The 16,632-nt window shown below is 47.6% G+C and overlaps 1 protein-coding gene across 1 annotated transcript in view; it reads left to right on the top strand.

Annotated features, from left to right (window-relative positions):
- The first annotated feature begins 1,446 nt into the window (after positions 1-1,446).
- The window catches only part of AQR (aquarius intron-binding spliceosomal factor), a 36,707-nt gene continuing 21,521 nt past the window's right edge, over positions 1,447-16,632 (top strand). Inside the window, exons 1-15 of the mRNA XM_078608734.1 lie at positions 1,447-1,669; positions 2,851-2,980; positions 4,454-4,510; positions 4,988-5,028; positions 6,100-6,135; positions 6,661-6,781; positions 7,581-7,721; positions 10,145-10,213; positions 10,516-10,616; positions 11,357-11,433; positions 11,936-12,000; positions 12,877-12,993; positions 13,923-14,036; positions 14,763-14,866; positions 16,192-16,294. Coding sequence (XP_078464860.1) covers positions 2,903-2,980; positions 4,454-4,510; positions 4,988-5,028; positions 6,100-6,135; positions 6,661-6,781; positions 7,581-7,721; positions 10,145-10,213; positions 10,516-10,616; positions 11,357-11,433; positions 11,936-12,000; positions 12,877-12,993; positions 13,923-14,036; positions 14,763-14,866; positions 16,192-16,294 — 1,224 coding nt within the window. The 5' untranslated portion in view covers positions 1,447-1,669; positions 2,851-2,902. The remainder of the gene's footprint in view (positions 1,670-2,850; positions 2,981-4,453; positions 4,511-4,987; positions 5,029-6,099; positions 6,136-6,660; positions 6,782-7,580; positions 7,722-10,144; positions 10,214-10,515; positions 10,617-11,356; positions 11,434-11,935; positions 12,001-12,876; positions 12,994-13,922; positions 14,037-14,762; positions 14,867-16,191; positions 16,295-16,632) is intronic.

Raw genomic sequence — 16,632 nt, 5'->3', positions numbered from 1 at the left:
CCCCGATGCCACGTAAACTCCGCAACGCTATCATTAATAATCATGAACGGAACATTACACTGGTCAACAAAAAAAAAATTCTGGCCTGGACTTTTGCAGCTGTTTTAGACTAATTTCAGGGTGCTAATTCCAAATCTGATCTCAGATTTGCTCTATCACATCTCATTTTTAAATCCTTTATATTAAGTTTGCTTGCTTGCTTAGAACCGTGCAAATCTTTCGGTCGTTTTTAACCCACTTCCAGTGATCCAATCGAGCTGACATTGTCCACACAGACTCGTTGTGCGTGACAATTAATGTTCGTGAAATTTTTTTTCCAAAATTTAACACTTTTTAGGACAAAAATATTATATTTAATTACCAATTGCTTAATGGTGCAATGCAATCATCTGACCCATAGGTGGCAGCCATCTCAAGCCAGAGGACGAGAGGACTCTAGCCACCACGCATATAAAGGATTTATAGTGAAAAACTTAGTTTTTACGGGTTATACTTATTATGCTATCGGCATACCCCATTTTCATTGATTTTACCCGAAATTAACTCTGTCACTTATGATTGCAAGTTGTTGCGAGTCAGTGACTGCTTTAGTGTTAAAATATGGTGCTGTATTTTTAGGATAGTGTGTTTATAATATCATTTATGTAGATATCCACATTTATTTAATATTTTTCTTCTGCAGTTTTTATTGAAAATGCAATATTTTATATCTCAAAAACCTGACGTGATAGATAAAAACTGATGCCAGATTTGGAATCAGCACCCCTTAAACCGTTGGAATACCTCATGCCAGAAAAAGTGTGTTGACCAGTGTTATTTTCGATCAAATATTTCAAATTTACTGCAATACACCCGTCCTTAAACGGGCTGTAAGCTAGTTCCTTATATGGGTAAACCCACGTCCAAATTCCTCTATGGGCCTAAAATATGAACATAATTAATCATTCATTCTGTTGCAGATTCTTGTTTATGCTATCAATACAGCCGCATGTTGAAGCATATTCCGGAAGAGGTTTTGGAGCTCTTACCAAAAAACCCACCACCAAAGACAAAGATCCCCCGTGTAGTCTTGACAGACTGTTGGTGAAAGTGCAGATCGCGAGCAACTATGAAGGCCGGCACGACACACAAGGGTGGTGGGTGACCACCACCACGCCCGGCCGCCTTTGTCTCCCCAGTGGCAATGTTTTTACCACCGCACCAGGTACTCATTTGAGGCTGAGTCGACCTAGGAAATGCCTAGGGCAGGTTCAGATAATCGTCACCGGTGTTGTTGGCTGGCCGTGAGCGGGAATCGAACTCGGTTCAACAGGTTCGTAGCGCAGCGCGCTAACCGCTGCACCACCGCTCCCCACCGCTTCCACGTGCGGTCCACGTGCGCGCCGCCGTGCTGAGTATCGCGCGCTCCGATTGGCTGAGGCGTCGCTCGAATCGCGCGCTTCGATTGGCTGAGGCGTCGCTCGAATCACGCGCGGTCTTCTTGGACAGGGGGGGCCTCGTTAAACTCCCGTGGTGTTTTTTTTTGCGCGTGAACTTCCGACGCGGTTTAAACTTTAAGAGTATCTCTTGATTTGTTGTTGTCGTCGTTGTATATTCGTGTGAAGAATTAGAAAGAAAAACAATCGCCATGGCTTGCGTTTGAAAGGTTCCTGCCGACCGGACGCTCTGTGTAAGTGCGTGCGAGTGTGAACTCGTGGAGCTTGTTGAGTGTTGTGTGGGCTAGGCCTCGCCATGCGACGTAGCGTATCGCGACAACAGCGCGGCGTTCGCGATAAGGGGACATTCATTTAGTCCGTGCACGCAGAAATCTGTCAACTTGATCCCTCTCCCCTCCTCCCTGTACGCGCGCGGACTTTGTACCACTCCCCCCCCCCCCCCCACGAATCCTATAGAACGGCCGATATTTAATCCACGCAGAAACTATCATGGATAATAATATTAACGTGTTTCAGCAAACAGATAGTGCACTGCCGCCTGCATTAAATAATTAAGTCGCCTACCTTGTCCACTGATGTTGCTGAGCTGCGTGATAGCTGCAGTCAGGGGGGCACGGTGGCACACGAAGTGACGCCTCTCCCACAGTCCCACCGCTCCCTGTAGGACTTGTTGTCTGACAGCTGAAGACACTGAACTGTGGCTCATTTGAAGGCCAATGTAGACACATTATTATCAGTAGACCCCCCATACGCACGTGCACGCATTTGGGTTACCCCCTCCATGCGTACGCACTAAATGGATCGCCCCTAACTCCCTATAGCACCACGGCGTTTGCTGTGATGGATATACTCAGTAGGGCCTTACCTGGTGAAATAAAACAAATAGTTTAAGAGTTTTCAGGTTTGAATATCTCGTGGTTGAAGTAGATTGTTGCCACACATCCGTCTCTCTGCTGCATACACAAGTAAAGTATTTCTTACACAACACATCAGCCGGCATGCGAGTCCGCAGTGTCTGGAGCGTTGTTTTAGGACGAGCAAATTCTGGACCGGTTTCGACATGCGGTGTCTCATCAGCAATCGGGCTTGCTTCAGTCGGTGCTGGTGAACTGCCGAGCTCACGATGTGGGTCCAAGTTGTACGCAAAGTTATATAATGGCTCAATATTGATTTGCGTCGTGAATATATTAATAACTAAATGGTTTGCACAGCAGGCGTTGAACAAACTTATTGGCAACCAGGAGCAGCAGGAATACTCACCAAGTGACAGGAAGCAGATGAGTAAAATAGTTATTGACAGCTGCACATTGCCGTCCGCAGTGAAGAGAGACCTCGAGTTACAGGGAATGGATATTGGTGAGGATCTGAAGTTTCTGAGATAATTTTCTCTGCTTTTTTTATCATGTTATTCCAGATTGTTTTTGACTTGGAGGATTTCAAGTTTCCCTGAACGCCCCACAACTGCCATGGCCACGCAAGTCGTGGCACCAAAGAAGGCGCTTGCGCCAACGGTGGCGCAGATCAATGCGGAGTACATCACCCAGGTATGTCAGGCCGATTCATTGTCCAGTTTGCATGGATTTCCTTTAGGTGCATGTAGTTTTCATAACGCGAATTGGATGAACGTATGAGGGACACATTTTTTTCATAACGTGGATGCGAATTGGGTATATAACGCAATCGAGTGAACGGAACTACTTCCCGCGAGTAGGAATAAGCAATCGTACAGCGGCCTCGGCGTAGCATCACACAAGACGGGATGCTGCTGGATGCTTTTAGATGATACCTACGCGCCTCAGTCTTTGTTCAGCCTGCGTACGCACCTTATGTGTTATCGCGGACTGTGCTTTACCCCTATATTATTTATTACAATGCGATTTGTCCACAACGCCGTGTTCTTAAGGAACGCAACTACTACCGCGTTACAGGAGAATAGACTGGAATGCGAAATAACCCCACTGCAACTCTTGCCTGATAGGAGGGCACTCGAGCTGGTCAACCCAATCATTTTAGTAATCGATTATTGCAACGATTATTGGTTTGGTTTTTCGACTAATCGGATAATACGAAAATAGTTAGTGAAAAAAAATCACACCTGGGAACCTCTGTTCCCACGCATGCTACTGGACGGAAGGTAATGGGCAAGGCACGGTGAGGTCATCCGTGATTATTGGTAATAACACGCCGTGCCGTAGCTTGTAGGGGTTTCCTGCCTTCGTGAAGCAGGACGTTGGGCTACTCTCATTTTTAAAGGGGTCTTAGCAATCGACCACAAACAATACTGCATACCTGTCAACCCCTTATCAGTGCCTACCTTATTACAGGCCAATTCAGACCTTATTGGTCACTCCGTGACCTTATAAATCTCAACATTCATCCTACACAGTCCCATCACAAGGGAGAAACAAACAAATTAACCTTATGGCAGTACCCCGGGGTACCATGGTAGTACCCCGGGGTACCATGGTAGTACCCTGGGGTACCAAAGTACCCTGGCTCTCGCATAATGTCCGTGATGCAGTCATTTTTAGTCTGTTGATGGTCGGGGATGCGGCAATCGACTTGTCTTGACGAGCTGTACACGATGCACTATGGTGCATACGAACGTTCAGGGTTTTAGCGCAATCGTCCTCGCTGCGTTTTGTATTATTTGGTACCCCGGGGTACCGCCATAAGGATGAAATAGACATGCAAAGAAATGCCCGTATTGAAACGGCTGTACGCCGTGTGGACCTGGAAACTAAATTTCCCTATACAAGAATACGGGTAACCTTATGGGTTGACAGGTATGCAATAGTCATTTGCATTATTTGGCCTATTCATCCATCTTCCCAGTTCTAAAAATCGTCCTCTTCTGCTAAAAATCTCACCCCTTGCTGCCTGCACTAACGGCTCCTTGTGTATCATGTCCAGGCTTAAGACTCATCTTCTCCACCTACTTCTAAAAGAAGATGTAAATGCTGAAAGATGAGCGGTTGAAATGATTTAACTGTGTCCCCTCTGTTGTATGCCTGTAGCTCTCAAACCAGTACTGGGCACCACACATAAAGAAGAAATTACCCTTCAACCCAAAGGTAAACAGGATTGGAACATTAAATGAGACTCGCACTACTGCATAGGATGGGAAATGCCTTTTGACAGAATAATATCCTCATCCCATTGTTAACCCGAATCCTAACCAGCCAGGATGTAATGGTTTGTTACATCCACTGAAATAGATTTTTATGTTCCGTGACAATAATTTTTTATATCAGAGGCGAATATTTAGATTTTTATTAACCAGCCAGAATGACTCCGACCGAATTGACTTCATTGACATTGGAAAATGTATTTAGAAAAAATATGTATGCACATGGTTGATGTTATAAATATAGTAGAGGCATATTGTACTTTGAACTTTAATGCAAGGCCTTATTTTGAGTGGCCACTGAGTTCCATATTCAGATGGCCACTACTCTGTTGTGAGCCACTGAACATCATTTCCATACTTAAACTTGCCGTGTAATACCGTCCACATTTTTTTACTTTTTTCATTGTTATCTTTTTAACAGGTGATCGAAGACATATATGAGAGAGAAATGTTAAAGACAAAGTAAGTGTACACTGCACTGTTTGGTTTTGCTCACGTTGGTCCAGCAACTAAATTGTGAAATGTTTGGGCTTTTAACCAGGTAAATAATTGAAAATTGGAGTTAAAGGGAAGGTGAATGATGTTGTACGTAGCCAATCATGCTAATCGGAGGTTCCGGAAATGTTGATTAAGGCACTGATACCATTCATACGCTAAACATGTGTGGTGGAATACAATTTACATAAAATGAATAAAGGAATACTTTTCTTTTGCCTCCGTTAAAATTAATATCACACCTATATTCTCTCCCAGTTGAATTAATTTTTGCTCTGTCGTGTTACTTAATATGACAAGGTATCGCTGTGGTTTGAATGCCCAACTCGCAATCACTTTGTGAGTTCATTCGGACAATCAGCTCATTCAGTTAATTCAGCCTACCATGCGCTTGAGGTCGATATATCAAGAAAAAATACAAAGACCCCCCATATAGCCTTAACAGACTGTTGGGACAAGGCCTGTTCGCGAGCACCTATGAAGGCCGGCACGGCACACGAGTGGGTGGGTGGCCAGCACCACGCCCGCACCAGGTACTCATATGAGGCTGAGTCGACCTAGGGAAGGCCCAGGACTGGTTCAAATAATCGTCACTGGTGTTGACTGTGAGTGGGATTCAAACTCGAGTCACCAGGTTCGTAATGCAGCGTGCTGACCGCTGCGCTACCGCTCCCCACTACGAGCAGTCCCCAAATTACAAACGGGTTCCGTTCCTGAGACCTGTTCGTAAGTAGGAACTGTTCGTAAGTTGAAGACTGCCTGTACCACTTCACAGAAAGTCAACAGTAGTCATCGTTTGGAAATACTGGCTCCTGCCACGGGAACTTGGAATGTTTGCCATTGCCTCGGCCACCGACAGATGTGAGTGCAGACAGATCCTTTGTTCCCGGGAGAAGAAAGCCCGCTGTAAATTTGCAAGTGCAGGCACCGTGTAAATCCTTGCATGTAGACGGTGCAGCCATCTGAGTTGTTTGGCTCAACGCTGAGCAGTAATGGTTGCTGTAAATGGGTCGCTGTATTTTTTGTGTTCTCTTTCAGGTTTGCCATCAGAAAAATCATGCTCTTGGAGTTCAGGTGAGAATATCTGAAGTATTTATTTGTATATGAATGTCAGTGACCAACTACGGTGTATATTTGCAGATTGAGACGTTTGTTCAGTTTTAAGTAAAAAGAAACTCGTATTTTTTTTTACAAATAACAATTTTTAGTCAGTTTTTTTCTGTTGACTAAAAATGGTGCATTAGTGATGTTGAATGTGGAATCTCTCATTTTTGCGCCTGCCATGAAAGAAGCCATCAACGAAATCATTGACGTTATTTTATGACATCCAACATCAAATTCTGTCCTGCAAACAAAAGCACACTTTTATGAACACAAGCCCTTCTTTCTCATTGTGCGTTGGTGAACAAATCGAGAGGCTGATGATAATCCTGACCCCTATTTGCCCAATCCCTATAAGACCGATCCACCCGACCACATCACAGTACCTCGTTTGTAACGGGTGGGCTCAGCTCCTGCATGCACGCAGTGGCCCGGAAGCCGCGAGAGACCGTCTTACCCGTGCTCACCTTTCGTCTCGCCCCCGTGTCGGATTGGCAGCCAGTACCTGGAGAACTATCTGTGGCCAAACTACACGGCGCAGACGAGCAGCAAGGCGCACCTGCTGTCCATCTGCTGCATGCTCAACGAGAAGTTTCGCGAGAACGTGTCGGCGTGGGAGGCAAGTCTCGAGGCTCTCTGATGCAGGTGTTAAGATGTTAAAACACCAAACTGAAACCTTTTACAAGGAATCGTGTCAGAATATGTTTTTTGTTTGCATGTTTACTACAAGTATGTGTGGTTAATGCAGACATGATTTCTTGTAAACAGTTTCAGTTTGGTGTTTTAACATCTTAACACCTGTTTTGTTGCCAGAAAAAAGGGGAAAACCTATTTTCATATTTCGGTACTGTCAAAGGAGGTCCCATGATGTAGCTGCTCAAACCCGAGCTCTCATTACTCTGGTGTTTGTCTTTGTGCTGTATACCTTTTGGCATCCTCTGGTCTAAAACCTTTTGAGACTAGGTTCCAAAGAAAGCTGTCTCTGTTGTGGACCAATCAGTTTCAAAGGCAATGCATATACTATAAGAGTATGTTTTTTTATTGCATTCTGACCACATGTATTGGGGTTAATGCAGACATGATTCCTTGTCAAAGGTTTCAGTTTGGTGTTTTAACATCTTAACACCTGTTTTGTTGCCAGAAAAAAAGGGGAAAACCTATTCTCAATTAATTAACTATTTGTACAGCAGACTAGTAGTTTCCAGATGAGTTGATGAGAAGTAGTACGTGAATTTGATGATGCATGATGATGATTATGCATTCCTCCACCATTCATCGCAGTTGCGTTGGCTCACAAATATCAGAGACCGAGCGAGCGCAGGTGGGGAGGTGGGACCGGAAAGGAAGAAACATTGAAACAACCCAGAACACGTTCTGCTCTCCCATGCCACACGCGCACGCACGCACGCCACGCACAGGCCTTCAAGTTGCGCCCGCAGCACGTGCCAGCGTTCTTCCAGCGCGTGCTGGCCACCTCGCTGTCGGAGGAGGGCTCGGCGGTGACACTGCGGGAGCAGACGCTGCTGCTCGTCTTCCTCGACCACTGCTTCAACAGCCTGGTGAGCCATGCGGCATCGGAGCAGCACTGCACAGTGGTTGATTTAATAATCATTTAGTCCATTTGCTATTATAACTAAACTATACTAAACTGTTTTTTATTTGATCAAATAAGGCCCACTGAGCTGTGTAGCTCTTTTTCAGAAGCGTCCTGGCCATCGCAAATGATAGCCCAACGAGAAGTGGCTTAGCATGTGGAAATTTATAGCAGCCAAATACTCTTAAATGTATGAAGCTAAAAAAGAGAAGGACCCGGAGAAAAATCCACGCGACCACGGGGAGAACATGCAAACTCCAAATATGCAGCAGGCATCAGGGTCAGGATCGAACCCGCGACCTCCTGTATACCAGGCGAGGTCGTTAACATCTCGCCACCGTGGTGCCCACATATTTGTGCCATTGTTATGGAGTGTAGTTGTCAAGACGGCACTTTATTTCACAGTCCTATATAGTCTGACAGTCGGGAGCAGCATTGGCGCGTAGGAATCCCGATTGAATGGTTTGCCGGTATTTAAAAAAATTGGCAAATCTGGACCATTACACGTGTCACGCGATAACCCACTCGTTTCAAGTAACGTCGAGGGGGTCTTTAACGTCCACTTTGAATTAGGCGATGTGTATTTGTGTTTGGTTAATACACACCCGCAAGTAATAACGAGGGGGGCCTGCTCAGCCAGCGGCCCAAATATATAAAGTTTATGCTCACAATGTGCCGTCGAATCATGTGAAAGAAGGTCATTGCCTATAAACATCTGACAGATCACCGCCTGGTTTAACCAAGCCCGACAGATGTTTAGACAAGGAATTTCAAACCGGTCCAGAGTTTGCTGTTATTAAAGTAATGCTGCTAAAACAAAATCAGTCTCAGCGGGTCGTGTGGCCGTTGGGACGCGTAGCAAATACTTTTATTTATGTTTGAGGTACAGATATCGGAAGGTAACGTATTATCTGCTTATTTAATTTTTTACTTATATTCTCCACAATGCTGCTCATGATTTTTTTAGTTTATATATATATAAATTATATGTTAGGTTTACCTTTAGGCTAACAAGACGGCACCCTCCCGCTGGGTTCTATCTCGCACCAACACGTTTACGCGCCGGTTGACAATTTGGGTTCTTGTTAACGATCCACTGAGTGTCAGAAGACAGTTGGGTTGTGCATTATAGCAAGGGGAGCCACGGTGGTGAGATGTTAAATACCTCACCTGGTATACAAGAGGTTGTGGGTTCCATCCCAACCCTGACGTCCGCTGTATATTTGGAGTTTGCGTGTCTCTCCCCCCATGGACGTGTCGATTTTTCTCTGGGTCCTCCGGTTTTTCCCTCCACATTTAGAATCAATGCTTTTGATTATTTGGCTGCTATACATTTCCACATGATAAGCCGCTTCGTTGAGCTATTATTTGTGGCCAGTTCGCTTCTGAAAAAGAGCTATATAGCTCAGTGGGCCTTACCTGGTAAAATTAAAATTGTAAAAAAAATGTGGATAGTAAGTCCTCGCTTAAAAGGTTTTAACACCGCACGTTTTCACTATAGGACAATTCTGCTGGTAAAAACGCACCCGTTTTAACGCAGACCGTTACAACACGATTTATGAGCGGTCGACGACAAACAACTTTCTTGAGCTCCGTGGCTGAGCGCTTTGGGAATTCTAGGTATACGCATAGAATGATACGGTATGCCGCAGACCCTCATCTTAGTTCTTTATCTCGCCATCTTCCAGAAATTCCTCACTTAACGCGGTACTTTTCAGGAACGCGTCTACCGTGTTAGACGAGGAATTCCGTACATGGGAATTTAGCATCCTGCATCGCAAACTGTCACACCGCACATTATTGCTTTCTTTTGAGATGAGGGTCAAAAGAAAGCTGCCTCTGGTGTGGACCAATCAGTTTCAAGGACAATGCATATATTATCAGAGTATGTTTTTTTGTTTGCATTCTGACCACAAGCACTGGTTAATGCAGACACGATTACTTATCAAAGGTTTCAGTTTGGTGTTTTAACATCTTAACACCTGCCAGAAAAAAGGGGAAAGACCTATGATCAAGCGTAATCATGAATAACAAAACACTGCTGCTGTCTGCACGTGCTGCTGTTGTCCAAATGATGGGCCACATTGTTGAGCTATCGTTTGTGGCCGGGTCGCTTCTGAAAAATAAGCTAATACCTCAGTGGGCTTTGCTTGGTAGGATGGGGGATGGTTTAGTTGTGTTGGTGTTTGGGTGATTTGTTTACCTTTCTTATACTTTGCACTACTGTCGTGCTTTTGTACTGTTTGTTGTAACGTTCTTACTCACCCCTCCTGGACATCTCTGAAAAAGAGCTTCATAGCTCATTGGATTCCTCCTCCAGTATGAATATTCTGATTGTTGTTGTTGTTGCTGCTGCTGCGGCCGTTGTTCGATGTTGCGGCCGGCTAGGAGGTGGACGTGATTCGCGAGCAGGTGCAGCGTCTCATCTCCCTGCCTACCTGGGTGTGCCTGCTGCCGGTGAGCTTACACGGCCACAGCTCGCGGAAAACATTTAGTACAAACGTAGGATTCTACTTATTCATTTTTACTGCACAGCGTCGCGTATACGACCGCCGCGTGTCCGCCCTGACCAATTAACCGCACATATCCAGTGCCCCCTTTGTGCACGGTAGAGCTGCCTTTACATAGAGGTGTTCGCTAATCTGATGTTTTCGCGTTCACTAATGCTTTCTTAGTCACGCATTCATCCGCTTACTCCTGAAAGTACAGGTGGGATGGTCCAGAGTGTGACTTAACACACGTTGGCACGTGTCCCTTAGTCTCGTCTGGAGCAAGAGCTCAGGAAGACGCCCAAGCTGAAGAAGTTCTGGAATCTGATCAAGAAGAGCGACGAAAAGCTGGAGCCAAAAGCAAAGGAGCAGTAAGACTCGAGAAACACACTCGCACGCACGCAGGCACACTCGCACGCAGGCAGGCACACTCACACGCAGGCAGGCACACTCGCATGCAGACACACGACAGCTGCCATTCGCCACTCGGTAGCGATGATGTCACCGCAGCTTGCATTCTAGGCTAGGTACACTTTAAGGCCAAATGAAGTGTCAAAGGCTCGCTTGCAGGAGTTTTCAGGACAGACCCAGAGGTCATTGGTTAACGGACTGAGATGACTGGTAGATGCGCAAATACACGGACATGCATACCGACACACATTTTCACACTCATAAAATACAAAGATCCCCGTATAGCCTTAACACTGTTGAGGGAAGTACTGTTAGCAAGCACCTTCGAAGGCTTGCACAGCACATGACGAGGAGGTGTGGCCAGTACTCTGCCCGACTGCCTTTGTCTTCCTAGTGGTGATGCTTACACGTAGCACCAAGTACTCATTTGAGGCTGAGTCAACTAGGGAAGGCCCAGGAATGGTTCAGATAACTGTCCCTGATGTTGGCCGTGAGTGGGTATCGAAATCTGGTTCATAGCACGGTAAGCTAACCACTACACTACTGTTCCCCACATACACGCATTCACACAAACAGACACTCGCACACAAAGCAGATAGGTGTCAGTATCATAGAGAAAATGCTTTGACGTGGAGTAGCGAACAGAGGATGGATGATAATGATGAAGATTTAACGATGATGCTTGCCCTGACTCTTTCAGGGCTGATTATGAGCGCCGGTTCCTTTCAAGGCTCATCCAGAAGTTTGTTTCCGTCCTCAACTCTATTCCCGCAAAAGGTGGGTGCAACAAGGGCACTTTGTGGCAGGAACAGAATCCTGGTAATCATGGTTTTGTATTATAACAGCAATCGTGTTATTAATGTACCCAGGGAACTTTTGTCAGAGAGGACCTTGAATTGCAATGTTGTGCCAATACCATTAATGGGTGATTTGGTTATGGTTATCGCCTCCTCCACATGGTGGTACTACTTGGTTTACAGTTATATATTTGCCTCTCAAACAGAAAGAGGAGTGAGAGGAGAGAGTTTGTCTTTTCCTCAAATTAGTTTATTTGAATGTGGGTGGAAATGTAGAGTTCATGTAAACAATCCAGTCATGCGAGAGTGCCGGGGATTTCCGTATGCGCCGCTGTGCCTGTGGAATATAAAAAAATAAAATGTAGTACATTAATTAATTAATGTTGATTCACTAATTACATAGATATGCGATGCGTGTGCGATGCGGTGGAGAGTGAGATTAATCAGCGTTCTTGCTGTGGCTGTTTACTGCGGGCGTGCAGGGGATGTGAGTGCTGACAAGGTGCATTACTGCGAGCGTTTCATTGAGCTGATGATCGACTTGGAGGTGAGTGACCCGGAAAATGTCAATTCGATCGTGTATATTGCTCCGTTCGGTTCCATAACGGTTGCACAATTATTGTGCGCGCTGCGGCGTTGCGTTGTGATTTTACCGCACCCGTCGCATTATATTCGGTTGCGTTTGTAGTGAGTTCAACTGAGTCGCAGACGCACTCTTTGGAGGCAACACATTTATTGATGCCAACACAAAGGGGTAACTGCCCTATGGTGGTGGACCACCAGGCTAACTACACTAATTACACTGGGAGTAGCTACAACGGACAGGACCCCAGCTTGGGTCCAGGTCCACGTGTTGGTGACTCTACTCAGACATAGAACGTACAACGTAGATTCTTCAGGATAACCACAGCAGCCGGTCCCTCTCGGGGACCCGGCTTATATGCTCGGTGGTGTGGCTGACTCCGCCCTTAGCCACGACCACCTTCGAGAACCCTCGAGCAAGATCTCGGCCCTGACACGTGACCACCCCTAGCCCCCACTCGGGGGCCCTGTTTAGACTTTACCGGTCACGTGTCCTTCGGGGTCAACCAGAGTGCCATGGCCCTTAGTAACCCCATTCCCATGGCCGGCACTCTCACACCCTACCCTGTAGGGGTCGGCACTGCACGCAGAGCGTGGTGCCATCCAGCACTGCCAGTCAGTACTCACCGAGCCCCTCTAGGGCCGGTACTGCACCCCACATATACGTGGTGCCCGCGATGCCGTTACATCGCACGCCATACCTCTAGGGCCGGCATTACACAGTGACATCCGCGATATCACTACACTTTGTAACATATGGTTTAAAAAAAAAAACGACAAAACATCTCACGGTTGTTCAACACTTAAACTTCACCCGGTGGCTACTCGTGGGTTTTCCCAGGCCCTGCTCCCCACACGCCGCTGGTTCAACACGCTGCTGGACGACTCGCACCTGGTGGTGCTGAGCCACCTGTCCGAGCTGGCGCAGCGCCCCAAGGAAGGGAAGCTGTTCATACAGGTGAGCAGCGGACGTCCGCTTGTGAACAAGTTTTTACCCCCCACCACCCCCTGTGCCACCAAAACCGCATAGCGTACGTATATACAGTAGAACCCCTCTTAACGACGACCGCTATTAACGACTAATCGCTTAACGATGTGCCTCCATAGAGCCCAATGTGTGGTGTATAGTGTAGTGCCTCGTAGTGTAGTGTATAGTAGTGTAGTGTATAGTCGGGTAGAGTAGAACCTCTCTTACCGACCACCCCTGTTAACGACTAATCGCTTATCGATGTGCCTCCATAGAGCCCAGTGTGTTCGCTTACCGACTATTCCCCTGTTAACGACGGGCTGTTGTAAGTACAATATATATTTATTAATGCATTTGCAGTGACATCGCAGACGTCACTGTGTAATGCCGGCCCTCGAGAGGCACGGCGTGCGATGTATTGACATAGCGGACACCCCGTATATGTGGGTGTAGTGCCGGCCCTGGAGGGGCTCGGTGAGCGCTGATGGATAACGCTGAGTGGCACCACGCTCGGCGTATCGTGCCGACCCCTACAGGATGGGGTGTGAGAGTGTCGGCCATGGAATGGGGTTACTATAGGCCGTGGCGCTCTGGTTGACCCCGGAGGACACGTGACTGGTAAAGTCTACACAGGGGCCCCATTCGGGACTTATCCTGTAGAAAACTGGCCTAATTGATCGGCGCGGAAGAGTAGGTCCATTACCGCCAGATGAGCCTAATGGATCACAGTGTTGCTCAAACCCTGCAGATGAAAACCAGTCGTACTGTCCCATTAAATAATGTTTCTCATTCTATATTTTTCATTCCGTGATTATAATTCGCGGACAGTTTTCACAACTCTGAAATAATGAATTCTTACGCAAATAATGTTTGTCCATCTGATTATATTGCGTGGGGTTGCCTGGTCCATTTGTTTACAGCTGTTGGAGATGCTGCAATTTTACTCTGGCTTTGAGATCAATGACCAGTCCGGAAACGCCCTGACCGACCATGACATGACCAACATGCACTACGACCGCCTCACCTCCCTGCAGGTATGCACATACCTCCCATATGCAGATACTCACCTCCCTAAAGTTCAAAATCAGAATATAGAGACTGCAGGAGGAATCCTGTGAGCTCTGAAGCTCTTTTTTACAGATGTCCAGTAGGGGCACGGGGTCAGCAAGTTACAACGGTGTGGAGACGCCTTCACCTAGCAGTGGGTAGACGGTGGTTCGTGACGGTGACGACAGTGAGTAATGTTATAGACCAGAGACCCGCACGAGTTTTGACCCTGACTAACGTCCCGTCGGCAAAGTGCGACATGTTAATCCGCCGTCGCTTGGTGCCTCGATATTGCACAACAGCAGCCTTGCCTAGGATTCAACTTGCTCGGTCATTGTCAGCAAGATGCAACCCCCATTATACCGTGGCCATTGGTCGCACTTGTATTATGACTGGGAGTCTTGTACAAGTTCCTCCTTCGCTTATCTTTATCAGCAAAGATTCTGCCTCTATAAACCAATGTGGAAATATGTTGCCCTGTACGCAAGTTAGTCAACCAGCAGGTCGCGCGTGGGGGTCGAGTGCAGGTCGTTCCATCTCTTTCACCGTGAACGAGTCGGCCAGTGCTCCCTATGCTGGAGGCGCTTTCTGGCAGCAGTGGCCTGAGTGAGCAAGTGCAGGGCTGCAGCTTTACGCCGATGCAGTTGGCGACATCGGCCTTCGATGGTGCATTTGGATCGCTACAGAGTGTCGCGCGTGTGTCGTGTGCGCAGCGCGTCGCGTTCGCCAACTTCCCGGAGCTGCGCGACTTTGCGCTGTCCAACGTTGCCTCCATCGACACGAGGGACTCCCTGCTGAAGCACTTCGGCGAGCTCTCGTGAGATGCACATCCACACCTGCACCATGCCAGCGAGCGAACTTACCTATGCTCACACTTTTTAAATGTGTGTGTGTGTATATCTGCGTAGGGAGCGGTAGTGTAGCGGTTAGCGCGCTCGCTACGTACCCGGCGACCCGAGTTCGATTCCCACTCACGGCCAACACCAGTGACGATTTTCTGAACCGTTCCTGGGCCTCCCCTAGGTCGACTCAGCCTCAAATGAGTACCCGGTGCGGTATGTAAACATCGCCACTAGGGAGAGAAAGGCGGCCGGGCGTGGTGCTGGCCACCCACCCCCTCGTGTGCCGTCCCGGCCTTCATTGGTGCTCGCTAACAGCACTTGCCCCAACAGTCTGTTCAGGCTATACGGGGAAGTTTTGTCTTTTTAGGGAGTGGTTGTGTCGCGGTTAGCGCGCTGCGCGACGAACCCGGTGACCCGAGTTCGACGACCAACACCAGTAACAGTGATCTGAACTGGTCCTGGGCCTCCCCGAGGTGTTGTGTGTAAAGATTGCCACTTCGTGAGACAAAGGTGTGGTGCTGGCCAATCCCCTGTATTGGTGCTCGCTCACAGCACTTGCCCCAAAAGTCTGTTGAGGCAATATGGGGATCTTTGTCATTGTATTTAAAAAATATTTAAATTTACAATTGTGCCCTTGGGCGTCATGTCACGGGAGACACCGCAGTTTTTAAATTACAGAGGGAGTTGGTGTCAGTTGTTTACAATCAATTAATGTATTTAATTACCAGTTCTCTATTTTTACCACAGCCTGTTTTAATTAAAGATATCTATTTTAGAAAAAAAAAATGTCAGTCATCACAATATACTGGTAGGAACCTCCTGGTTACACCAGCCCACAGGGGATTATTGTGTCCATCCGTCGTGCAGGGAGGGGCTGGGTGGGGAGGGAGGAGAGGGGCTGGGTGGGGAGGGGGTGGGAGGGGTGGGGCTGGGTGGGGAGGGGCTGGTCACCCCGTGGTGCCCTTATAAAACTCAACGTTTAACCTACTCACGCCGGCTTGTGCCCGCCCTCACAGTCGGGCATATTTGCAGAATACACCACGCCGCCGTTGACCCTGGCCATTGACCGAGCAACCCAACGTTCCTACCAGCTCCCTCCGCAGGAATGTGTTACCGCACACACGTCTGTCATCTGTTGGTGTGAGCAGGCTGTAGTGTCGTGCTCAAATTATGTGGTGCGTTAACTTTTTTTAAACGAAACAACATGTGACATTGTAAACTAGGTACGTATCATAGGCTGACTTAATGTGCTGTGGCCCCCGTCGGTTTCTCCTCCTCGGTGTGTTTCCAACGTCACTAGCACGGAGCTTCTGCACCGGATGGCGGCACGGCTCAACTTACTGCCGCCTCTGTCGGATGGAGAGAGCAGCTCCTACAGCAAGGAATTCCTCGTTGAGATGATGGTACGTGCGCGCGTCCGCCTGCGTGCGTACCCTCTAGTGGAGAGCGGTGGTGCAGTGGTTGGCGCACTGCACTACGAACCCGGCTCCCCGAGTTCGATTCCCGCTCACGGCCTACACCCGTGACGATTATCTGAACCTGTCATGGACCTCCGCTAGGTCGACTTGGCCTCAAATGAGTAGCTGGTGCAGTGTTTCGTGAACATTGCTGCTGGGGAGACAAAGGCGGTCTGGTGTTGTGCTGACCACCCACCCCCTCATGTGTCATGCCGCCCTCAATTTAGATGCTCGTTAACAGCACTTGCCCCAAACAAAGTCTGTAAGGCTGTACGGGGGAATCG

The sequence above is a fragment of the Lampetra planeri genome, chromosome 30, assembly GCF_965212315.1.
Source record: "Lampetra planeri chromosome 30, kcLamPlan1.2.h2, whole genome shotgun sequence".
Lineage (NCBI taxonomy): Eukaryota > Metazoa > Chordata > Hyperoartia > Petromyzontiformes > Petromyzontidae > Lampetra > Lampetra planeri.
Note: the sequence above shows the minus strand (reverse complement) of the source record. Positions and strands in the feature narration are given on the sequence as shown.